Source organism: Mustela nigripes, chromosome 13 (assembly GCF_022355385.1).
Source record: "Mustela nigripes isolate SB6536 chromosome 13, MUSNIG.SB6536, whole genome shotgun sequence".
In the NCBI taxonomy this organism is placed as follows: domain Eukaryota; kingdom Metazoa; phylum Chordata; class Mammalia; order Carnivora; family Mustelidae; genus Mustela; species Mustela nigripes.
The window spans coordinates 116,717,697-116,742,954 of record NC_081569.1 but is presented as its reverse complement, the minus strand read 5'-3'; the positions used below and the strand labels follow the sequence as shown (position 1 = coordinate 116,742,954).

Sequence of the window (25,258 nt, the reverse complement as noted above, 5' to 3'; positions counted from 1 at the left end):
AAGATACTGAGGCCCAGAGGAGCTCAAGGCCCTCAGCTAATCTATGTGGAAGTTGTGACTGTAATTCAAGTCACTCCCACTTCCCACACTTCTCACAGTGATCTCGTTGACCGGGACCCTTCCTCTGCACGGTGGCTTCATGGAATCCCCTAAACCACTGCAGAACCCAGGGCTGGCCACAGCCCTGAGCTGAGAGCAGACTGGGACTGTGGGAACAGGAGGGCTTGTGCATCTGGCAGGGCCAGGCCCAAATGCCAGCTACGGTTTGGATGAGCTGAGTGGATGGGAAAACTGTCAATGACCAGAATGTTCATTTCCTCATTAGCCAAATTTCTCTCTTGTTCCGCAAATGTTGGTGCTTCTTGGGTTTCGCCCTTGGCCCTCTTTCTTTCTCTGTCTCTGATTCACAGTCCAGCTGGGAATGGGTCTCATGTCCCTCATTGCTTCAGCTGTCCCCTCCAGGCCACCATGGCTTCCTAACCACAGCCCCTGCCCTGGAAATGCCTCCAGACCCAGCCAGCCACAGGCCAGGCCTGTATCCTCCTTCCCATAGTTGCTCTTCCTGCGTCTCCTCCTGTTGGGGAGGTCGTCTTAGCCACCAGGGACATGGCCCAGGTGTCTGAGAACCAGACAAGAACCTTCCAGTTCCTCCCTGAGCCTTACTGAATCTACTTTCTCAATACCTCTTATCCCGGACTGTCAAGACGTTACTAGCAGAGTCTTAGCCTCTGCCTAACGTAGCCTCCCTGGCTTTTAGAATGATCGCTCCAAAATGCAAACCTGATCATGTCACTTTCTTTGTTTTAACCTGTTTTAATCTTGAAACATTTCAAGCATGCGGAAAATCAGAAAGGTTAATGTCATGAACATCTATATACCTACCACCTAAATTTAACAACCGTTAACTTTTTTCACACTTGCTTTATCTATTCTGGGGGCAAGAATTGGTTTTTTTAATTATAGGCATTGTGACACTTCATCCCTAAATAGTTCAGCAGGAAGCTCTGAAAAATAAGGATGTTTCCTTATGGAACCGCCTCTACCAGAATCAATAGTACCAAAATCAAATCTACCTCGCCATCATCTTTTGTCCGACCCCAACTGTCCCATACGGATCTCCAAGGGCTGGTTTGTTTATTATGTATTCAAGCTCCATGTGTCGCCAACCTGTGGCAGAGCCCACATCTCTGCCCAGCTGCTGATCCCTGGCCCCCAGGTCACACCTATGGTAGAGCTGTGTTTGTCCCTCTTGCTCTAGGAGACCAGATAGCCTGTGACCTGTACCTCCGCCTACAGGAGTCCCTGTGGCTTTTCCTACATTTTCCTTCTAGACTAGAGCATCTGGCACAGAACCAGGCTCCATGACTCTTGCATACATCGTGTCATTTAATCATTATGACAGTTACAGAGAGGCCGCTGTGCTGAACTCGTGGCGTGGGAGGCGAAGCTGGAGTGGTGCATGGCACAGAGATGGTGCCAAAGTCCTGGGTCCCTCCCTGGGCACCAGGGAGCTGGGCATCAGCTGAGAGGCTTGAAAAGTAACAAGTCCTGAAAAGGTATTTTCAGAGACAGGTGTTCCATAAATACCAAGCAGATGAGGAAAGGGAAGGATGAGAGCTCCCTCATCCGTTGGTGAGCTTGGGGGGAGGTAAAAGCAGCCGAGGGACCATGGGGACCGGGGGTGGGCTGCAGGGCAGAGGGGCTGGAGGCCCAGGAACCCCAGGGGAGGAGCTCTCGCAGGGCTTTCCTGAAGCTTCTGGAGCTTTCCGGACGCAGGGGCCCAGATCTGGGAGCTAGGGGTGGGCCCTCAGACTGTGGTTCTGTCCTCTCCCCAGCGCAGCTGCTGGGGCCTTGGGAGGCACATGAAGGGCAAGGCTGTCTCTGGACCCCGGGCGGTGCTCTCACGCAGTGCCCCGGGATACAGCCTGTGCACAACGGCACCCATTCCTTGGTCAGCGGCACTTGCTGGTTCCCAAGAGTAAGGGGTCTCCAAGGACAGGGCCCAGAGCACACTTCTGTGACGAGCAGCCCCGTCGTCGGGGGGCTGCCTTGGCTCCAAGTAACTATCTTCCTGGAGGCCGAGGGTTTGAGACTTGGTGATACTTGGAATTTTGTCGCTGGTACGTTTGTCATTCCTCCTCCTAAGCAACCCCTCCCCCCACCCTCCTCGGCAACAGGAAGGGTGCCAAAGGCACCTGGAAACTTCCCTGTGCCCAAGTGGGCTCATAAATCAGTGTTGATGCTGGTGATCCAGGTAGACAGGGCAAGGGCAGCTGCGAGAAAGGGACACTATCCAGTAGGGGTCACCTCGAGGCCAGGGTAAGAGGCAAGTGGGGAGACCAAGTCTGGACTCCAGTTGGAAAGAGAGAAAGGACACAAGCTCAGGGGATGCTGTGTGACCCCAAGACAGACTGGAGCCCTCTGACCCCCTCATCCCCCCAGAGCAATGAGTGGAGCTCCGGGGGCTCATCTCTTCTCCACCCCCACCCCAAACGAGAAGGCAGGTGCTATGGCCCACTTCGCAGACAGAGGAAGTGGGCACGAGGCCTTTGGGAGTGACGGCCTCAGGGTTCCAGGTGGGTCTGTGCTTTTCTGAGTCCCGTCCCCTCTTTGGCCTCAGTTTCCCCATCTGCACAAGCGGGTGCTTAGACTGGGGAATTCTGTGGACTTCTGAATCCTGCAATGCTCTCTGGTGAGTGCCAGGTCCAAAGACTCCCCGGCCACGTTAGGCCCTCACCCCTGACACTGACGCAGAAAAGCTGGAAGCGGTACCTGAGAAGCTTCTAGGGTGTCCTCCCTAGACCTTTTAGATGAAGGCTTTTAAGCTCAGTCTGAAGGTCTGGACAACATGTGGGCACACACGTCCCTGAGAACCCATGAGTTCTTGGTTGGGGAGTCTGGAACCAGCACCACGGGATGCAGAAGCTAGGTGGGGGACAGCCAATCCACGGGGCCCAAATGTCACTGCTTCGTGGTGACAGCCGCTCCCTCCTGTTGACTTCAGGGGCAGGCGGTGCTGGGGAGGAGGGTGCTGAGGCGGGGCTGACATCCAGGGAGGCCGGAAATAAGGCAGGGGCGTTAGGGACAGCTAGCTGGGAACACAGAACAACGCAGACAAGTGAAAATGTGGATCAGATCCTCTGATCCAAGCCAGGGTGCAGTAGCTGTGGCACGGCAGGAGTGCGATGGAAGGGAAATGTCAAATCACACCGGAATAACGGGGCAGAATTTCTAAGAATAAATGGTTTGGAGAGAGTATGTCAGATTTTAAATAATTTTAGATCATAATTACTAATGAAACACTGAGCTGCACTGCCTGTAATTAGTCATCTGAGACACCAAAACAGAAAAGAGAAATAAACACAGAATTAATTTTTTCTGCAAGCCACAGCAAAGGAAGGCCTGGTGACATGGCTCGTGTTCAGAGCCCGCGCCGGGCTTGTGTTGCTTCTGGGTCTGTGATTTCAGCCCTCGATGAAAGCACCGGTGGCCCAATGCCAGATCTCCCTAGCCAACACTGAGAAAATGCGACAGTGGGTAGGAGGGATCCAAATACCAAGCAGGAAATGTCTGCACAGAGCACCTCTGCACCAGCGATGCCGCTTGCCACGGGAGAGCTTTGCAGGAGAAGGAGGGCCATAAGCCACACAGCAGTCACGTGGGTGCAGGAGCGCCAAGTTCCCAGGGGACACTCCTTTTGCTCCAAGGACGACACACAGGCCCAACTAACAGAAAATGCTCTAAGCTAAAAATATGTATTTTCAAAAGAATGTGAGGACATAGCTTGAGTCATTAAAAACAAAAACAAAAAATAAAACCCACCTTTCAATTACCCGGTTCTTCCCCTAAATCATTTCCAATCCTTCTCCCTTCCTCAGATGTCCTCTCCACATGGTTCGCACCCCTGACCTGGCTTTGGTGGGCTCCTGTTATTGCCACTGTGGTCATCCTATCCCAAAGCAAGTGTGGGCACTGTGCAAACCCAGTTAGAGCAATGCGGTCCCCTCCCCCGTCCCCAGAGGAGCCCATCCACAAAGCTGAGCGTGGAAGCAAGGGACATGTCTTGGCGCTGTGGAAACCAAGAGAAGCTACTTGAATCTATGTTTCGGGTGGGGGTGGGGGTACAAGCAGAGGCTCCCTCAGCCTGGGACCAAGATCAGAAGGCACACCCTGAACAAGACGCCAGGCTCACAGTCTACAGCGGGAACTGCAGGAGGGCTAAGGATGCGTCTGGGGTCACCATCAAGGGAGGAGGGAGTGTCCTTGGGATGAGGTGACCAAGGGGGCAGCTTGCCAGGAACTCCTCAAGAGAATTTGTCTGAAGAGAGGGAGTGGGGTTTGGGCATCTGTTTTTCTCACATAAAAAATGGTATTTAATGATATTTTTATGGCACACTGGGGAGAGAGGACCGGGTGGCTCTAGGCCAAGGGTGACAAGCTCCCTGCCCTCCTTGGCACTCCCAAGGGCAGAGGCTATCCCCTCCTTGGCTCATCTGTAACCATGGGACATTGGCAGGGACCTCTGGTTTAAAGGGGGAAGTGACAGGAGGAGAGTCTGGGGCCCAGGAGGGGCCTCTGTGTTGGAGCCGGGGCTACTGCCTGGATCTGTACAGCCCCAATCCCTCGGCACCTGCCACGTCACCCTATCTGCCTCTGTCCTGGCCTGTGTGGGGATGGCCATTTCAGCCTCCCTGATGTCTGTCTCCAGGAACCTAACCTGGCTTCTGGCTTAGAGGGTGAGCTCCTCTGGGGATGAGGACGGGTGAGAGGGAGCAGGGGGTCTGCTCAGGAAAGGCACCATTCTTTATAAATTATCATTTTAGTTCCTAGTCTGAAACTAGGTCTCTCATGGGCAGGGTCATCGTGGGTCAGCTTCTCCGAGGGTGGTCCCCTCCAACAGAGCTGAGAGAGACGGAGAAGAGACCTGCAGGGCACACATGGGCCCAGGAAGACCACTGCGGACTCCAGCACGGCTGCCTCACATCGTTCTGCAGCAGTCTCTGGTCTAAGGACAGTGACCCTTGCCATCCCCAGGTGGGGTACAGGGGCTGGCAGAGAAGAATGTGCTTGGGAGCAACAGGATGGAGCATCTAAACTTGAGTGGGGTGGCCACGGATCCTATCCAGGGCCCCAGGGCTGCCCCTGTGGCCTTCAACCATACTAGGCTGTGGAGTAGGGACACGGCTGTGCCAGGCACACCGGCCACGAGCCCTGCCTTACTGCATAACACATCCCCTTTGAGATTTGGCCTGTAATACACTCAGATTCCACTGCACTGGAAGGTTCCATTAATTAGCTGATTTGGCCTCCATGGTCTGGTATGAAACCATGTGCTGTGTCTTCCAGTCCCCCCCAAGGTCATTTCCTGTACCCGTGGTGGGAAGGGAGTATGCCAAGGTCAAGCCAACAATCACCCAGGGGCCTCTGCACAAAGAGTTAACCTGACTATTTAAAAATAACATGTTCCAATGATACTGGCTTACAATCCATTCAGGGGAAAGCACTCGCCTCTTTGGCAGGGGGCTCGTTTGTAAAAGGGGAATAAGGATATCTGTCAAGGTCAAGCTGGCTCTTGAGCACGTTTCTTCCTCTCTCCCTGCCCCACCTCATCTACCCGCCACCCTTGGTCTACACCCGCCACCTCAGGCATAGAGCCTGCCCCAACGAGTGACACATCCATGAAGAAAGAGCTTGATGTTGGTTCAACAGGGGCTTCAACGGAGGGAAGTGAAGGGGTTGAGGGCCCCTCTGTAGGGGTGGGTGGGGAGGGGGCAAGGAAGCCTTCTCAGAGGGTGACACTTGAGCCGGGCTCCATGGCAGGCTCTGTTGCCTGGCCAGTCTATGGAGCCCGTCCACCCTCTCCATCCGGGTCCAGGGCCCGGCTCCCCCTGCCCCTCCTCCCCGCCCCAGGCCAGAGGTGGGGCTGGCTGCCCGCAGCCCTGGTCTGGTCCCCCTGAGCCCAACCAGAAGAGACTCCCCGTCTCTGCCTGACATGTCACATCCCCCTTTCTACTCCTTTCAACCCTAGGAAACTGGGCTACAGGCTCCAGAGAAACAGGAAGTAATACTTAAAGGCAAAAGCACACGGTTTTGGGCAGCCATGCGCTATGATATATTCTTATTTTGGCTCTTCCAGCTGCTGAAATTTGGTTCAGAAGGAAAGCCAGGCCCAGGGGCAGATCTTTTGGAAAGGAAATGCCCCCCCCCCCCACCCCTGCTCACTGTCAAGTAGATAAGAGGGAGACAGGGAAGCAGGGAGCCCGACACAGGACCCTGAGATCATGACCTGAGCCGAAGGCGAAGCTTCACGGACATGAGCCACACAGGTGCCCCTGTGTTAACTCATTTAACCACACAGTAACACCACGGGGGGCACTAGGGTTCTCCCTGCTTAACGGCTGAGGGAATGGCTGACGGAACGGAAGTTCGGATAGATTAAGGAACTTCCATCAGGCCGTACTATTTACACGTGATGAAGCTGGGATTCGAACCCAGACAGGATGGCTCCAGCGCCAGACTCATAACCCCTGTGCTGAGCTACTGCTCGAGGCCTAGACTCCTGGAGCTTGGGTGACTCCAGAAATGCCCAGCCCTGGTTCTGCTGAGCTGCAGGGTAGCCTGGGATGGGTCACCAAGAGCAGCGGTGAAGAGGAAATTGTCCACCTTGGCGCCTGCTGTGAGGACCAACTCATCCGGCAGGTGAAGTTTTACATTTCTCTGCAGAGGTTCTATTCGTGCCCAATATTAACGGTTCTCGAATGGGCCTCGAGCTACTAAGGGGCTCAAATGGAGTGTGTCCCATTATAAGAAGGGTGAGAAGGTAGACGGAGGAGCAAAGTCCGAGCCACCCAACAGAACGCACTACTGTCTCTCCTGCACTGTTAGCGCGAATCCCAGTTCGCACGAGTCAAGATATTAGAGAAATTAAGTCTTGTGCACTCAAGGGGTTCTATCAACCAGCCCACAGATGTGTAGAAAGGGAGGACATCTAAATATTTCATCAAGTCTTTCTTCAGAGAAAAATATCGTTCTCCTTAATTTTAAAAGCATTTTTTTTTAAAACCCAGGAAGCAAATAAAATGCAATTCATAGATGAAAGAGGCTTCTCACTTGACCATGGCAAGGTTTTGTTCCTGCCAATCATTCTGCGAAGAGGAAGAAAATGGATACTTCGGATGAAAGGGATCCATTTCCAAAGATCAGCGTTTGGAAGGGGCAGGGTGTCTGGATTCTGTTTCATCTGCTTGGTTGTCTTGCCCAGAGTAACAGAAGGGATCAAGGGCTGCTCTTTGAGACGGGGTTTGCTCAGGGACAAGTGGAGCTGTGCCCATGTGAGACCCTGCCCAGTGTGTCAGCCCTGGGCTGCCCTCGACCCCAGCGGCTCCTGGCCAGACGGACGAATGGATCAGACAGATACACAGACACAGGCTGTCCGTCTCTCGGGTAACCCCACAAGTTCATCACCTTCGTGCTACATCTCTCCTCCAACAGATGCACACACCCCCAAACATACTTCCAACTAGTAAAATGTGGGACCCAAGAAAGGTCCCCCCAGCGTTCACAAAACAGACACTTAAAAAGATGCTTGAAGAGAAAAATGCCCAGGCTCTTCCAGCATTTCTTGGTGCAAGCTGGCGGCAGCAACAGAGCTCACCTCTTTCTCTAGATTCAGGCATTATGGGGTGAAATCTTTTCCCACAGTCAACAAGCACCTCAGCCTGAAGATAGCTTAAAGGGAACTCGCACTCTGGCCTTCTCTGAACTTCCAAAGAGCCTTCTTTTCTGAGCCATGTCGTTAGCCAGCCTAGTTCTGATGAGTACTTCCAGCTCAAACTTTAGAGCTGGTAAGACAACGGAAAACGTGGTAAGAGTCCACAAGACACATCCCACGACATGGCATGTTGGCTGTCCTCCTTCCAGACCTGCCATCCATGTGACGCGCCTCAGCCACTTAGTCCTAAAATGTACTTTTCCAGAACGCCTGGGTGGCTCAGTTGTTTAAGCCGCTGCCCTCGGCTCGGGTCATGATCCCAGGATCCTGGGATCGAGTCCTACATCAGGCTCCTTGCTCAGCGGGGTGCCTGCTTCTCTCTCTGCCTCTGCCTGCTTGTGCTCTCTCTCTCTCTCTGACAAATAAATAAATAAAATCTTTAAACAAAAATTAAAAAAAAAATGTACTTTTCCAACAGCTAGTCTTCCCCACTAACGTGCGCCCTGGGACAGAAGTCCAACACCACCCCTAACGTCTCTAATGTCACTCCAGATTTCTGATGTTTCCGAAAACCTAGGGCCATGGAGAAAACCCTCGAAGACAGCCTGTGTATGAGGACACCTGAAGTCAGCCTGACTGACCTCGGGGGGCTTTTCACGTCTTATGATCCTTTCACAGAAGACAGGCCTAAGCCATACTCCTTGGGTGGAGTGCCAGGCCTAACCCATTATCTCCAACCGCCTCTTCCCAGCCATCTTCCCCTCTCTGTGGGGAACTCCATCAATGGTCTCTCACCACGACGTCGTGGTGAGGTGCTGGAACTTTCCACCATCCCCAGTCTTCTGGCTACCTTCCTTTGAATGACTGCTGCCTTCTGTCCCTTTCTAGGCCTTGTTTTGGGAATGTCAACATTCAAGAGGATGGCCCCTTACTGCTTTTAGCCTATATTTTCTCCTCTCTGAGCAGCAGCTCTGGATTATCTCCGGAGATACTCCAGATACTTCTGGAGATGCTCCAGAGGTAGCTCTGGAGTGTCTCTGTTGTACCAGACTTGCTCTAGGGGATGGCTGATCTCTCAGGGTGACACATCAGCTCTCCTCCTGGACCCTGCAGAGGGGTAGGCTCAGGCTCTGTTGGCCCCCCCACCCTCCCCTGCTCCCCTGGGCCCAGTCCCTCTCCAGCTCACAGCCCTCTCTTTGGGAAGCCCTGGGAAACCCCCACCAATGGCCTCTGCTCCACACTTTTTCTCACCCTGTCAAGCGGTCTGGAGGAAGGCCCGAGTTTCCTGCTAATACGGTCTGGGATAAATTAATTTCTCCATCTTTGCTTTATCAGCTCCTGTCCATATCACTTCTTAGCTCCCTGTCATGCTCCTTCCTCTCCTGAAAGTTCTTGTTCCTTTCTTGCCCTCTAATCTCGTGCATTGCCCCCAAGAGCCCAGGCTGACATTCATTATCAGATGTTAGGTGGATAACATTTTGTCTGCAAAGCCTGTCCCTGTCTCATAATTCTGTCCTTAGCTACCCTGAGTCTCTGTGCCTGCCCTGGGCCTGGGCACCACTGTCCAGCGAGCCCATTCCTCGGCCCCCAGGCCTCGGGCAGCACTGTTTCCACCTCTCCCCTTACTCCAGATTACAGGATAACTGGTGTGGAAAATCTTGCTCTGTGTTTCATTAATTCATTTGTGGTACTGGGAATGAAACATGCCATGCAAATGTATGTAAATATATGCACTTATGCAAAAATGATGTGAAAATATGCTTTTAGATTCTCTGGAAGAAGTCTGCTCACTCTCCGAGTTCTTCCCCTTGTCAACAACATTACTCAGTAATTCCTTATCCCTTCGCCTCACCGGTCCCTCAATATCTGCCCACACTCAGCTCTTGCCTCCCTTGTCTTGTGCTAACTCATTATTAATATGACACACATTATTTCTGCTCTCCCTTCTCTCTGTATGTGAATTTAAACACACAGATGAAGGCTAAAACTATTAGAAATGTGTTCATTTTCACTGGGGTGTAATTTACATTTCTTTTGTCAAGTCTGACCTTCTATTAACTTTAATGAATACCATCTGCCTCCAAGTCATTTCTGCTTTTCAGGCAATATTCACGTGTTTGTGTTTCTGCTTAAATTGTACCTCTCCTCCAAGCTGGGTCGGGCACTCTGGTGCACGCCACCACGAGCAACCCTAGGAGTTAATGAATCATTGTTCATCACGGAACAAGCTGAGCTCCTGACCACATTCATAGTTCTCTGCCGTCGCCATGTGCCTCCAGGGCCCCACCTGCAGTGGACACGGCTTCCTTCCTCCAAAACAGCTCCCTCCCAGGGTCCCTCCACCTCCTCTCCTTCCTCCACCCCCCCACCCCCAGCAGTACTGCTGGCGCAGACACACTTTCCATCGTCTGTTTTTTTCTACGACCCACAGCTGGCCTGTACGGGTTCCTTCCCTGGGAACCCCCCTTGGCTGGTTCTTGGGAAGTCTCCAGCGCTCAAGTTCTTTAAACTCCTTCTAACTCCGCCATCCGCACCCCCTCCACCATAGACGTCTTGAGCCCCCGGCTCTTCCCTGCTGAACACTTCTGATCTCTCTGCTGACCCCTGTGCCTCAACCTAGGGACCGGCAAACCAATCCGGTTTCCGCGAGAGCAGAGTAGGACCTTTTGTGACTTGATAAGAGACTTCAGTTCTGTGCTTTAATTTGTGTCTGGTGCCAATTTTATCCCCATTCATATGTCTGAGGATGCTGAGGTACCAAGAGGGTGACTTGCCCGTGGTCCCAAAGCCAGCAACTGACAGAGTTGGGATTCGAATTGCACATCTTGTCTGGCCCAAAGCCTCATCCCTGGCCACTAGAGTACATTGCAAAGGCCACCTTCTTCCCTTCTTAGGCCCCAAGCCATAGAAACACAGCTTTCCTGCACAGCCTGGGGATGGAGGCAGGGGAGAGGGGCCTCCCCTCCACAGACACCATGCGGGGGGCAGTCTGGGGAACACAGGTCGGGGGTGCCATTTACAAGGTCACAAAGAAGGGGCCGTCCCAGCTGCCCTTTGGGGGTCATCCCAATCACAGTCACTGGGCAGTATTAGACTCCAAAGATTAAAACTCTTCGAAATTTGCAGGCCTGCTGCTCTCAACCTGCCTCCAGTCTGGACAGAAATATGTCACGATGCACTGAGGAAAGTCTTCAGGGTTTATGATGACTGCTTTTTCCCGGCAAGAACGCCTCTGAGCCAGACAGGGCTCAGCTGTTGCCCTGATCCAGCAGGCAAGGCTCGGCCTCATCCGGGCGGGGCTCACCGGCTACCCCGGCCCGGGGCTGCACCTTCGCAAAGGAAAGCATCCGCCATTTGCCGGGGAGCTCAGGTGTCTCGAAAAACTCCAAAGGTGAAACAGAAAACTTTCCCAGTGCGATTTTCCTATTTGATCTTTTGTCTCATGTGTTCCCCTTGGGGATGAACAAGAAATACTTGTCTGAATAATTCATAGCCCCGAGACAGAAACACGCTGCTTCTTTCCAATAAAAAGCCTGGGTACAAGCGTTGATTATACCTTTTCTGCGATGCTCTAGCAAAGACACAGAGATCTGAAAAGCTCTTTACAAAACCCTCTTACAATAGAGAGACAAAAAATTAAAAGCCATGTAATATTTTTAATCAAACAGGCTAATGTTTGGATAATACGTAAACTTATTTATAAAGCCGTACTGAGCTACAAAATACGCGCCTCAAGGGAAGGTGGAAAGAAATCAAGTAGTTATAATTATGAGAAGGTCTGATTTATTTTTAAAATGGAATACCAGTACTTAGTTATTTTTGAAACTGCTGAGCCCCTTGTACATTTTGCCCCTATGACTATGAGGAACGGCAGGAAAATGGAGGCTTTGGGATCCTTTCAAGAACTTTACATCTTAGGTCCCAAACTGTACCCTCCTGGCATTGGATGAGACTCACAGCCCGTCCAGCTGCTTGTTTTCACTTTACAGAAAGGAAACTGAGTGCAGACAGCTCAGGGTCTTTCCCCAAGGTTAAAGAGCCAGCGACCGATGGCACAGGGTCTGTCCCCAGACAGACTCCCTGTCCAGTGCTCGCTCTTCGTATCACACACTAACCCCTGACTACGGACCCCATGCTCCCAAGGGCTGCGGACACGAAGGCCACCTCGGCTTCAGTCTAAACCTCCCCTTCTCATGGTTCATTAGATCAGAGAGAGCCTGCCATTGAGTACGAAGCGCAGATCCCGAACCCTAGCCGGGCACGCAGGCACAGAGAGGCAACTACCAGCAACCCAGCAGCACAGAGTTTGATACCTTTTGAGTTTCAATTCAGACTCTCACAGGAAGACAGGAGGACACTGCCAGCTTTGTGGGGCAGCTGTGCTCAACATACGTGCCTAACATAGTCAACCTTACGAGAAGAACCCAGCAGGGGGACCAGTCTGCTCCCCCACCTAACCAAAACCCAGGCGGAGGGAGAGCTGACTCTGGCAAGGCAGGGAGGGGAGCAGTAGGGCCGCCCCAGGCTTCTGGCCTGGCCATCTGGGAAGGGCACAGGTGCATTTCTGGGGAGCCACCACCCCCATACACAGGGTGTGAACTAGGTGACTTACCTGGGTCCTCCCAACATAAGAGGGTCCACCTCTCCCTCCGCTGATAGGATACCCCCACTAGCTAGCAGCATCAGAGACAAGCTGGGGTCTCTCTGGCGTATGGACATCCCACAAGGTGGCTGCCACTAGCAGCACAGCGACCAAGGTGACAAGGGCAGTGACCAGGGGACCAGCGACTCCCACCGGACCCTTGCACAGAACAGGACCACTGGGTGGAGTGGCAAAGGCTGAGCACGGCTAACTCCCACGGGATCCATCTGGATAAACCACCCGGGAATGGGCACTGCTGGCCCCAGGCAACGGGACAGCTTGGCAGGCTAAGTGCCTGGGCCTTCAAAACTGGATGAGGGTTTAGAGGTCCTGAGCTACCGGCTATTCCCAAGGGGAGCCCCAATCCAGGAATGGGGTCCCACCCTGGTTCAGGGACTCACCAGTCGCTGCATGCTCCTCACGTGGGTGGGACTGATGGATAAGGCTTCTTCGTACCACCGCCGGGCTTCCTCAAGGTTTCCTCGGAGCTCTGCGACCTGGCCGCGCATGTACAGGACGTTGTGGGACATCGGGAAGAGGTTGGCAGCTTCCTGAGTACAGGCTGTGGCTTCTGCAGGTTTCCCGATGCCAATGTAGACTTCAGCTGTGGGTAGAGAGCAGAAGGCAGATGCTTTCCTGGTTCACTGCCCTTCAGAGGCCCTGCGAATGGCTGTGATTCTGGGGGTGGGGGGCATTTATAGCGCCCCTCCCTTGGGAATCTGGCAGGGGCCCATCTGGAATATGCAGGGCCCAGAGCCAGCCAATCCCCCAGCCTAAGTGGAGACAGCTGCAGGCTGGCGGGCCTTTCCGCCCACGGTGGCACAGGGACTCCAGTCACTCCCGGTGTAGGGCCTTGGAGGGCATACGTGTCACCATCTGCCAGAGGGGAGGCAGGCCTGCCCGGCCTGACCCGCCCCACCCCACCAAGGTCACCCACCTTCAGGGCCCACCTTGGTATCTAGGGCACCTGCCCTCCTCTCTGACAACCATAAAGAAAGGGCCGGGATGACAGAAGGACAAGGAAGCCAGAGGCACACAGCCCGTCAAGGGCACCGGCTCTACCCCGCAGCCTGTTCTCCTGACGCCAGAAAGTGCACAGCAGGCTGTGGCTTCCATGTTGACAGGCAGGAGAGAAAAGGGTTGGTCCATCACATCCTGCCCTCCATCCCGGGAGAGGTACCATGCCCTGGAAACTAGAACCCCGTAACACCAACACGGCCCTTTGAAAACCAAGCTGTCACTTTTCAAAAAGCAGGAAAATGACCTTTTCTCCACTCACAGGCCTCGACTCTCTCCCATGGAGTCCTGAGTTGCACGGCAGCCCCTGCCTCCCAAAGAGGAGGGATGTTCAAGTGTCACCCGCCCCGGCTCTGGGGTGTGCTCAGGTGCCCTCTTCTTCCGAAGGCCTGTGGTCCCAGTGCTGGGCCTGCGTCTTCAAGGACATCAGACCCCTCTCCTCTTTCCTTGGCTGTATCCGTCAAGACTACTGCCCTGAGTCCTAATCGGGTGGCTGCTGAGCTCCGGGACCCTCAACCCCTTCTCCTCGGTCCCGCGCAGCCCCTGGCTTGTGGGTTCCTGCCTGGACCACTGGCTCTCCACCTCCAAGTTCCACGCACAGTAATATTTTATGTGTAATACAACACAAGCCAAAACAGAAACGGAAGGACAACACAATACAAAAGGAACAGAAAAGTGTCACTATTTTCCTTGTGCACCTCATCTGCAGTCTTCTGGAGGCCACTCTGGAAGTGCCTTGACTAGCCCAGGGCCTCCTTGGGCCCCTCACCTGCTGGCCATACCATCTGTCCTCACCACTGTGCTCCCAGGGATGAGACGAGCCCCTGGCAGTTAGAGCTCAGGAAGCAGCTGCTGAACGAACGAATGGCGGAATGACTGATAGGCGGTATGACTGATAGCGGTAACAGCGGCTAATGTTCATTAAGCACATGCTTGGTGCCTTTCTCCCTCACCTGCACAGGATCCCATGGTACCCAAGTGCACAGGGCCATTGCATAGACGAGGAAACAGGGGCAGGGGAGCTGAACAGCTTGTCCCGGGACTTAGGGCCAGCTAGAGGCAGAGCCTAGCTGGAGACCTGTGAACAGAGGTTCCCCTGCCCCCAGGTACCATCCAGTTCCCCTTGCCTGGCATTCGGAGCCCTTGGTGGTAGTTGGTTCTACTGGCCGTATGAACCTGTGTCCCTCCTGCTCCCCAACACCCCAGGCTCTGCCCTGGTGAGCCCGTGCTGTTTCCACACACGATTTCGGTCTCCTGTTTCCTCTGGTAGGGCCGTGACGCCCCAGCTCCCTGGAGGCCTGCTCTGTCGCTGCCATTCCTGACAGCTACTTCCAACCCACGTTTCCCCTCAGAGGGGAGCCCAGGCTCTGCGCTCTCTGATGGCTGAGGCCCCGCGTGTGATTTCCTGAGGGGGGTCCAGGGTCCGCCCCCGGACAGAGACTCCTCTATCTCCCCACCTCCAGCTTCGAGCCCTGAGGCTGGAAAAGGGCAGGTGTGTATCACACAGTTGTGGTGTGTTAACGCTGCTGACTTTTGACTTCAACCCTCCTGGACGGCCCTTCTCTTTCCTGGTGATCATGTTCCCCAACAGCAGTCGCCTCAGGCTAGGAGAGAGCCCCTCAGGCTAGGCACGGGCCTGCGTCCCCATCTGTTCTTCCAGCCTGTGGGTCCCCCCCCCCCCCGTCGACGGCGGATCCAGCCTTGCACGGAGATGATGGGCTGGCGCAGGGCCCCCCAGACATGGAAACGGGCCACTCCAATCCAGTTGAGCCCCGACAGCAGCAGTGCTGGCTCAGTCCTGCCTCCTGTCCTGAGGAGGTCCGGCTCCCCAGGTGTTCACTGCACACCTGTGACACATGGGGACTGTGCAGGAACAGGGGTGACACGTATCTGTCCTTCGGTTTGGGCCCCGGCCGAAGCCTGCCCGTCCTGGGAGATAAACATACTCCTGGTGCCACCACAGGACTGTCTGCTTCCGTCCTGCCGTGCCCTTTCCACTCTGGCCAGCCGGCTGCACGCCCGCCATGGTTTTAGGCTACCTGAGTGTTCCAGCTGTATGAATGTTCCTCCCACTGTGCACTGGGCTCCCGACTGGCTCCCGTTTTGAGGGTGGGCTCACGGACATTTCTAAGGTCCTCAGGGCCTATAGCTGATGGGTTGGGTGACCCACTGCGCCTTTGCCATCCAAATCACTAGGCAGAAAGGACCAACTTGGGAGTGGGGACAGAATGCTTCTAGAATTTTTATAACAAGATTGGGGAGTGGGGCAGCGGCTTAAACACCAGCATGACAATGTACCCATCAGCCCTATTCTGGGAGGGTCCTCTGTGGGACCACGTGTCTCAGGGAGTCTGATGCTATCGCTTCCTTCCTGAGGAATCGATCGGAAGACAGAGATTCCGCTGAGTCATGATCATGCAAGTGAGAGAAAGAACCCAGGCCTCCAAGGACTTGTTTTCGGTGGTGCAGAAGTTGTAGGAGAAGACCTGCATGGCTGGTAAAGCCTATGCTCCTCACAGCAGGGGGTGGGGGGAGGCAGGTGCGTGGCTGGCTGTTCCCAAATGTGTCTGTTTGAAGCTGGAATGGAAGGACATGGCACCATGTGATATGATGATTTTTAAACTGTCTTCCGTAGTGGAGCCTCTTCTGCCAAAGGCATCTTAAGAGTGGCAGCTCGCCTCCCTCTTGGTTTGGTCTCCCGTCCCAGCCTCTGGGGCGCCCCTGGGGACCTCAGGGCTCCAGGTCCCCCATTTGTAAACCAGCGTCATGAGAACACAGAGGGTTGGGTTCCTGCACCGGGGCTGTGTGTGCAGCCTCGGGCGAGGCGGGAAGGTCCCTCGGCCTGTTCACCTGTCGGCGGGGGCCCGATGTCGGCCTGCAGCTCTCCAGGACGGTGGTAAGGATTGGCCGAGGTGGTGCAAGCCGATCCCAGAGGCAGCTGAAACCGCTGAGGACAGCACTTGGTGCAGCCCCACCACCTTCCAGATGGCAGGGAGAAGACCGAGGTGCAGTGAGGGAAAACCACTTGGCAGAGCCCGCACCTCTTTGGGCTGGGGGTGTATCTGGGGATGCCTTTCATTTTACCATGGCTCCTTTGAGACGATAGCTTAGAACAGTCACTCCCCCTTTACGAGGAAATCACGTATTCCTGGGGCACAGAGTCTTTGGCTCCAGAAATAAAACCTTAGTGCTGGGATTTCTGACATCAGTCGAATCATTTGGAGTGCGGCTAGGGAGAAAGAGGGCTGTACCCAAGGTCCCATACAGGTCCAGTTTCCTTTCACTCATGCTTCTAACACTTGTCAAGCACCTGCCTCATGTCAGTGGCAAGATTGAGAGGTGGCTTCCAACATGCCTGCCCTGGGCTCAGGACTGTGTACTGTGCAAAGGTACTGGGCAGAACGGGGCTGAGATCGAGTCTGGACGCTGCTGGAGCCAGGCTGTGTGCCTGGCGCAGGGCTGCATTGGCGCAGGGCTGCGTTTGCCCAGGAAGATGCAAAGTGGCTTCTCACACAGGTGCCTTCAGCTATCGAAGCCTGCCCCCCGGGGGTTAGTCTACCCAGAGGGGACACCTATTTTGAAGCTGATACAAAGGAGCAGCAGTAAATGCTGGAAGCAGCCTGAGGGCTGTACCCGCACGGGTGCTGTCGGCTCTTCCATGCCACTTGAGGTCTGGCAGAGAGGGAGGAAGGGAAGGACTCGTGTGCTCCCCGGTCTCACAGGTGAGGCCTGCAGGCAGGCAGGCAGGCAGGGAGTGAGGCCGGCAGACTCCCTGAGCCCTGAAAACAATTTCCTTTACCCTAAACCCTGCTTTCCTGACTTGTGCTTGGAAAATAAATCTTAGCAGCTTGGTTCCAGGCTAGCCCCTGCCTATGGGGGTGCTGAGGAGTTCCCAGGGGGAGCACAGGGTCCCTTTCCGAAGCAGCAGGTCCTCCCAGAGCACACCGTCTGTGCTTTCATGAATTCCCTCTCCTATAACATTCAGCACGAGGGCCTGGGTGAGCTGCCCTCACCCTTCAAAGTCACGAAGGTCTCGGGGAAGGGACTGCAGCCGTTATCAGCTCTCCCCAGAACTGTTCTTCACTTTTCCCTTGTTTGGGCAAGGTTGGAAGTGATTTCGTTTGCGTGTGTTGGTCCAAACCTGAGCTTCTCTGGCCGGGGTCCCAAGCCGGGCCTGTTGTGCCCAAGCTGAGTGCAGCCCAGGTCCTTTCCTCAGTGAAGGTCTGGCCGAACGCCTCTGTCAGGATCTTGGCTGCATGACTGATACATATTTCTGAGTTTCCAAGTGGCGGTGCCCACCTGCCTGCAGGGACGCCTTCCCCAGCGGCTGGGCAGGGTGGTGGACTAGTTCCTCATCCTCTAGCTCATTCGGGAGACACTTGACCCCCCATCCAGACCCTGGCCCAGCTGGTCTCCTGATGCTTCCATCCTTCCCCAGAAGCCCCCCTCCCCTTCGGCTGACCTTGATTCTTCATTCAAAGGGAAAAGAGAAGCCAGTAGAACAGACCTGAGCATCTCCTTGCTGCCACATTGACAAGCCCTCTGTTGTCCTCTGTGCCCATCCATTCTGCTTCCCTTCTGCTGTAACTTAGGCCAACCCCTCTGCCTGTGCCCTGGACCCCAGCACTGGCCTGCTCTCCTCAGGGATTCAGACCTTCACGTATCCTCTCTCTCTCTCTCTTCGGGAGGAGGAGGAGCTCAGTGTGGATGTGATCGGCCCAGAGGCCATCAATATGCTTCTGGGTCAGCCAGTGCAACCTCCGAGCTTGAACTCAAGCACATTTCCTCCCCAACTACCCCACATTTCTCTCCTCTGCTGCACGGGGGTCTTTCCTGGGACGACCGTGCACCCTGGCCTTGTCCTCCTCACCTGCCGGAGCCCTGTAGCCACATTGGTGGGCTCCATCCCCAGCACGACCCCCCCTCCCCAGCCTCACCTGTCACGGCCACCGACAACTCCCATACGCCACGTCCAACAGGTGCTTTTGTCTGCGCCCATTCGACCTCCCAGCAGCACTTCCTACCAGCCACAACCTCCTCAATAACAGTGATTTTAAGAGTTACCAGGTGCTTGCTACCCACTGAGCACTCCGCTCGCCTTATCTGGTGTAGCTGTCACAACCGCCCTCATTTTGCACCGGAGCAAACCAGGGCTCACCCGGAGGCGGGAAGACCCGCCCAGCTCACCCTGCCGGAGCGAGGTGACACGGGGATTTGCAGTCTGACTGCGCAGCGCACAAGGGAAGGAAACCCCTCTAGCTGCCCCAGCGCCGCCCCTCCTGTTTCCCTCCTGCCTGACTGACCACCCCCTCTTTGCTCACTTTGGCTTTCCCCGCTCCTGCCCAAATTTCAAATGTGGGCGTGGCTTGGGGCTTGGTCCTGGTCCTTTCCCTTCTCTGTGGGGAGAGGCCTTCTCCTCCCAGGCCTTCTCATCATTCTATCCTTACTCCCCAGTGTCTGTTTCCAGGCAAATCTGAAACGAGGCTGGACTCTCCAGCTGCCTGCTTGCGGCCCTCACTCGCATGTCCACGGGCACTGGACACTTCCAAGTTCAAACGCGACTCTGGTTTCCCTTCCTCCCTGACTCTACCACATCGGTCCCTCCCCACCAGCTTCCCATTGCAGAGAATGGCGTCACCAGTGGCTCACAGTGACTCAGGCCCCGAACACAGGCTTCTTCTCCACGCCCCCAACATCACACCCATGGAAAGTCCTATGGTTCCAGCTCCACGGTGCATCTCAGAGCCCACTTCCCTCTGCCTCCACACTCTGCTCTTTCTCTTCCCACTTTTGCTGCTTCCATTCCACTCTCCATGTTTAGACAAAGTGGTCTTTTCAAAGCCTGTCTCTGACCCTCTCACTCTCCTACTGGAAGTCCATCAGTAGCTTTTCAATGTTTTTAGGATTCACTTAAAGACCTTAGCATGGCTTCCAAGGGCCTTGGCATTTCTCCAACACTCTCTAGCCTGGTCTGCAGGCCTCCCCACCATTGGCCTGACCACCACCGATCACTGCTCAGGCCTCTGCTCCCCCCACCAGCCCCATGCTCAAACCTTTTCTTGCCTCTGGGTGTGGGGACAACCTCTGCCACCAGTTCTCCCAGGGGACCACACTGCCCCTTTATGGCACCTGGCACCATAAGAATGAAGTGCTTCTCTAATTGTTTTGTTTCACGTCTGTAAGCTGCATCAAGGCAGGGACTGTTGTCACGACCACTGACTCCTGAGCCTTGCTCTGATGCTGCCCCATAGACACGTGCTTGAAGACACTGTGCTGCCCACCCGAGTGCCCACCCTGGCTTACAGCTGGGGTGCCAGGGCCACACTGGCTGGCTCTGAGTTCTGGCTCCTCCACTTATTAGCCAGGTAATAATAGGCAAGAGACTTGAGAGCTGTGTATCAGTTTCTTCATCTGTAAAGTGGGGTGAATAAGGTATTTATACCTCATAGGGACAAAACAAATTAAGACACACAAAGTCCTTGGAATAAAGTCTGACATATGGGCAGTGCTCGATAAAGGTATAGATCATTAATCACCCCCCCCCCCCCAGGGCAGGAGCTGGGGTTGGGGGTAGAGGTGGAGTTTGCTTAATCTAGACTGGCCCTGAATGAGGCAGGCCTGACGGGGTGGGGGGGGGGGGGGGGGGGGGGGGGGGGGGTGGGGAACCATGTGTTTGCTCCTGCAGGGGCTCCCAAGGACGTGTACACCACCTGTCTAGGCACAGGCCTCATCTCTTCCGGGGGCCTGGCCACAGGATGCCCCCTCCACCCTGCTGATGCAGCCTCTGGGAGGAGCCTGGGAAGGGGGTGGGGGAAGGGGAGAGGCCAGGCCAGGGCTGGGGAATTCGAGAGAGTATCGAGAGAGTATCGCGGCTTTAAATTCACAGTAGAAATCAGAAAATCTGATCTTGCACATCTAAGAATAGCCGTTGGTTTCAACTGTGAGAGTGCCAAAGTGAAAGCTATAATTATTAGTACGTAACAAGCAGAAATTAACCACCTACCGCAAAGTCATTTTTAGCTGCCATCTCAATGTGGAAATTAAAAGATGGGCACCAAAAAGCTGCCTGGCTTGGCAAAGGCTCTGGTTCAGCCTGGAATATCAGCGAATATCTGAGTCTCTGATGGCCAACCAGGAGGTTTCCATCCTAAGGAAGCGGTATGGCTTCCAGGGAGATGGGTTTTGCAGTACAGTAAACTTCAAATGCTCTAAGGCAGCTCCCCTGACTCTGACTCCTGCCCCAGTTAGACCCCAGAGACATTTATTTCTACCCAGCCTGGGTTTCCCTCTTGCACAGTGGTGGAGATAACCCCTTCTGACCTTCTTTATAAGACGGTGTTTATACTAACGGTCCCAGAAGATACTTGGAATTTCAGGAAAGGAAACCGTAAAAATAGGTAAATGTCATGTAAAGCCCAGAAGCCATAAAGAAAAGATTGATAAATGCATTTTCTAAAGACTGGCAAAACAAAAACAAAAACAAAAAAGACAAACATGAACACTAACAAAATAAAAACAGGAGAAAATATTTATAGCTTGTATCACAGACATGAGGCAAATTTCTTTGACACATAATAAGCGCTTACAAACCAAAAAGGAAAGCTCAGTGTCTAAGAAGACAAATGAGCAGAAGCCATGAACAGACAACTGAAATACCACTTTTCACCGATCGGACTGGCAGAGATCTAGAAGTCTGAGAATGCTCTGTGTTGATAGGGATGTAAGAAAATGGGCATTTGCACATTATTGGCTGGGCTGTGGACTGGTACTACTCTGTGGAAGCCAATGTGACAACATTTATCAAAATTAACAAGAACACACCCTTTGATCCATCAATTCCATTTTTAGAAATTTATCTAAATTTACCTAATTTATCTAAATTTTATCTTTTTATCTTAAAATATAGATGGATACTTATTGATGTATTGTAAAATATTAGAAATAATCTAAATGTCAGTTAATGGAGTACTGGTTAAATTACGGTAAATTCACACAATGGATTTATTCTATGCGGCTGGTATAAAGTCTGAGTCAGTGTTAGGTACGCTGATAAGCAATGACATCCCAGTGTGTGTGACAGCCCTGGAAAGTGCACAGGGGCTTACTAGCAGTGGTTGCTGGGGCCAATGGTGGCTGAGTCTCAGGGGAGGGCTAGAACTTCTCACTCTCATCCTTTGTACCTTTGTAGTCGTTTACGATTTGCAGGTACTATTTATTCAAAACGTAGGCCCCAACAAACTAAGGAACAAACAGCCGCCAGGTGTCCTGGCAAGAAGCCCAAGACGCTGGAGTCAGAGGTGTGCAGGATCGGAGGGAAGGCACAGGGGGAAGGGTGTGGGTCTCACCCCTTAGGAATGGAGGGGCCGTGTGAGATCAAACACTGTTGTCTTCCAGGATCTGTGACTCCCTGCTGGGCCATTGGTCCACCCCCTCACAGAGCAGCAGGTGGCTTAATGTCCAAGTTCATGATCTCTCTGCCATTCAAATGGACATATCCTGGCCCAGGGACCTGCTCATACCATAGGCTGGAAATTGAAGGTTGTCTCAGAGTGACCTCACCTGCAAGCCTCAAATCTGGGGTCCCCTCACCATGGGCTCCTGTCATGGGTTCCCACTAGACTAAACTCACCAGAGAAAACCACCAAGAGAGAAGAGACCCTCAAATGCCACAGAAACACCATGGCCTGGGGGTGTTAGGCCTTGATCTTTGGAAGTTTCTTCCAAAGCTTGTAAAATTTACACAATCTGGCCATAATACTTTAGACCTAATGATGGAACCATAAATTGTCCAAAAGTAAGGGGGGGAGTGTGTCACTGTTATTTTGCCTGTCAGAGCAGCAGAGCTCATACCACGGGTGGTAAAACCTCACAGATCAGAGGAAGCTGTTTTCTGAGTTCATTCTGAAGTTACCTCTTCAAAGACCATATGAATATATGACACGGTTCTAAATCTTGGTGTAAACCAAGTCACTGCTTTGAAAGAGTCACTATGGCACAAATCCTATAAAGATTCGAATTTACTCAATTCCTTCGTACAACAAAAGCCCCCTGTATATTCTGTCCAGAGTTTAGAAGGCAGGTTTGGCGTTCGTTTTAATTGTTCAATCCCACCAATTTATAGAAGGTTAAAAGCATACCCATTAAGTAAGGAGAGGTTTATCCTGTGCTACAGGCTATGCCAATGAGAAGTGGATATCATGCAATTAGGTCCAAATTCAAGGACATCTCCAAACTGAATCTTAGCCACCAAGTTCTTCAATGTTCTAATCAGCGGCTACCAAATTTCCTCCTGAGAGTCACGGGGACCACGCAGAAAGGAACAGAGTCTGGATAACTGAAAAACGGGCAGCAAGCCAGCAGGAGAAATGGTCCTGGAACTTAGTGACCCTCACTTGGGTCACTGACTTTTCCAGGAAACAGGGAAGAGGAGCAATGCCTGTGAGGTCAAGGAAGTTCATTCCAGCCTTGAAGGATTGCCTTTAGCTCTGCTGGGTTTTTTTTTTTAAGAGGCAGGCCCTTCAAATCTCACTTTCAATTCCGATTCAAAAGACACCTCGGCCCCCCACACTGACCCTGCAGGGTCAGCCGGTCTTTCCTGGCCCAGACTCTGCAGCCTTTTCAGGCTTCTCTCTGAGGTCTCTGCAGTCACTGCTCGTGAGGGCTACCGAATGGGACAGGAGCCAAGCCCTAGACGGGGGGCACAGGACGTGGGGGGCAGGGCACGACCGCTGTCCCTGCACCCTGCATGCCGGCTTCTCTGGGACCCAGCGAGAGGCCACATGCTGGCAAGTGTCTGCCCTGGAAGAACAATCAGTACATTCATGAATCATCCCTCTTTTGTGCTTCTGCTTTGAAGAATGTAATTTGTTAATTTATGGTAGTTGTTATGGCTCCATTAAAGATGCCAACACAGAGGAGGCTGGCTGAGCTGCACTTCGTGACACACCGAAGCCAGGTGAATCCCAACACGTTTTCATACATGGAGGTCTGCCAACGGTTCCAAACAAGGCTGACCAGCACACAATTAGCTTTGGCAAAAAAGGAGTAAACAGACGGACAAGGGTGGATAATAAGCAGTTTCCCCAGCCAAACCTGGCCTTTCACTGTGCACCCTGAGGGTCCGGCCTGGGAAGGCCCAGGTGACATCTTGCAGACCCGGTGATAAAGCTCGAGGAACAGAGGTCACCGTTCGTACAGAAACATAATGTCAGTAAATCACCAGCAACCATTTGCCTAGAGCCTCTGCCTAGTGGGGTTCTCCTCGATACACTGCCGGCTTGTGGGACGGATCGTGGGGATTTTCAGCTCAGTATCGGTACCCGCGTGAAGCTGGAGGAGGGGCGGTCCTCTCTGCTTGCTGGGCTGGTTTCCAGTTCTGCGGCTGCGGCTCCCCTCTCTCTGCTCTCTGGGTTGGCAGGAGTGCCAGGTTGGGGGTATGCAGGGACATTGAAAGTGTTGCCCCTTCCTGGGGTTTGATGAAGACCTCTGAGTCATCAACACACACGTCCCCTCTCCCAGGGACTCTAGATGTCCCCGCGGAATGCGCCAGGTACCAGCTCATCAACCCCAGGAGGTGGGTGCTAGTACCCTCCCCCCCAAGATGAGGAAGCCCCAGCTGCGGTGAAGCAATTAGCTCCCGTCTACACAGCTGGTAGAGGATAGAACTTCCGGACTTCTGCCTGGGGCACCCTGCCATGCTGTGCCCCCTGCGAAGCAAGCCTCGGTGTAGGTCGCTCTCTGGCTCCTCTGAGGGCACACAGCTGGCATCCCACCCGGTGACCTCCCTGCGCCCCTCAGAGGCCAATCGGGTCATCTTGGCTGCCTGTCTGCTCTGTACCAGGTTCTGGGGCATGACGGGGAGACACAGAGGAACTCATGGTTCCTGCAAGCAGCTGTGGCATTCTGACCTGTGACTGCTTTGATTTCTCAAAAACCCTCCAGAGAGGGGTCATAGGTAAACAGGCGAGCACCCACAGGCTCCCCCGGCATCTGGCACGGCCGTGGGGGTTGCGGGGGGCAGAGCCATACCTGCATGGAGCCAGATCTGCGCCAGCGTCATCCAGGGGTGTAGCGGGCCCTGCTTGGGGGCACTGCTCTGCAGAGACGAGGCCACTTCAGACAGTGCCTGTTCCACTCTGGATGCTGCCACGGATGTGGCGTGGACAGAGCCTGTGGGGGGTTTTTGAGAAGACGGCATCAGAAGTAAAAGGACAGACCTGCCCAACCAGCCATCCACCCGCCTCCTCCCACACACAGACACAAGTTCAAGACGAACACACACTCCTTCCTCCATGGGGTCTCCGAGTTGGATGTCCATGAAATACAGACAGGCATTACGGCCTGGAACGGGAGTCTCCGTCCTCCACTCTAGCTAATCTTTAGTCAACAACCAGAGCACATGCTAGGGGAAGTGCTCCACACGGGAGCTGAGTCTAAGACAGTGCGAGTGTTCGGGGGCAGGAGAAGGGCAGAGTTGGACACACGGCTGTGACGCTCATGCTGGAACGTGGCATAAATGAAGGACCACAAAGGGAAGTGACAGAGCACGCCTGGCCGGGTCTAAGCCTAGAAACCACCAGAGGGCTAGGCAGGAGTCAGCCTTGTCTCGTGGGGATGGAGAAGGCCATTCTTAAGACAAACCCAGAAACTTGCCAGTCCTCTCCCTGGCCTTCAAGAGTGGGCCAACATCCCTAGATTTGGAACCACATTCTAGGACATGACCTAAGGATAGGAGGAAGAGCACACGTTAGCCCAAGATTTAAGCCGATGTCCATTGTCAAGGCTGAACTAGGAGGATAGACTATAGCAAACGTCCCTGGGCTCAGGAGTGGTACCCGTGTGCCTCAGGGTCAAAACCTGTCCTAAATAGCTACGGAGATGAGCAGACC

General features: G+C 53.7%; 1 protein-coding gene across 5 annotated transcripts in view; it reads right to left on the bottom strand.

Moving 5' to 3' along the window:
• Positions 1–25,258, bottom strand: part of TTC7B (tetratricopeptide repeat domain 7B) — a 246,124-nt gene that overhangs the window by 17,555 nt on the left and 203,311 nt on the right. For all 5 annotated transcript variants that reach the window (XM_059373525.1, XM_059373527.1, XM_059373526.1 and 2 more), the window contains 2 exons: positions 24,399–24,539; positions 12,755–12,957 (listed from right to left, as the gene is read on the bottom strand). In XM_059373525.1, coding sequence (XP_059229508.1) covers positions 12,755–12,957; positions 24,399–24,539 — 344 coding nt within the window. The remainder of the gene's footprint in view (positions 1–12,754; positions 12,958–24,398; positions 24,540–25,258) is intronic.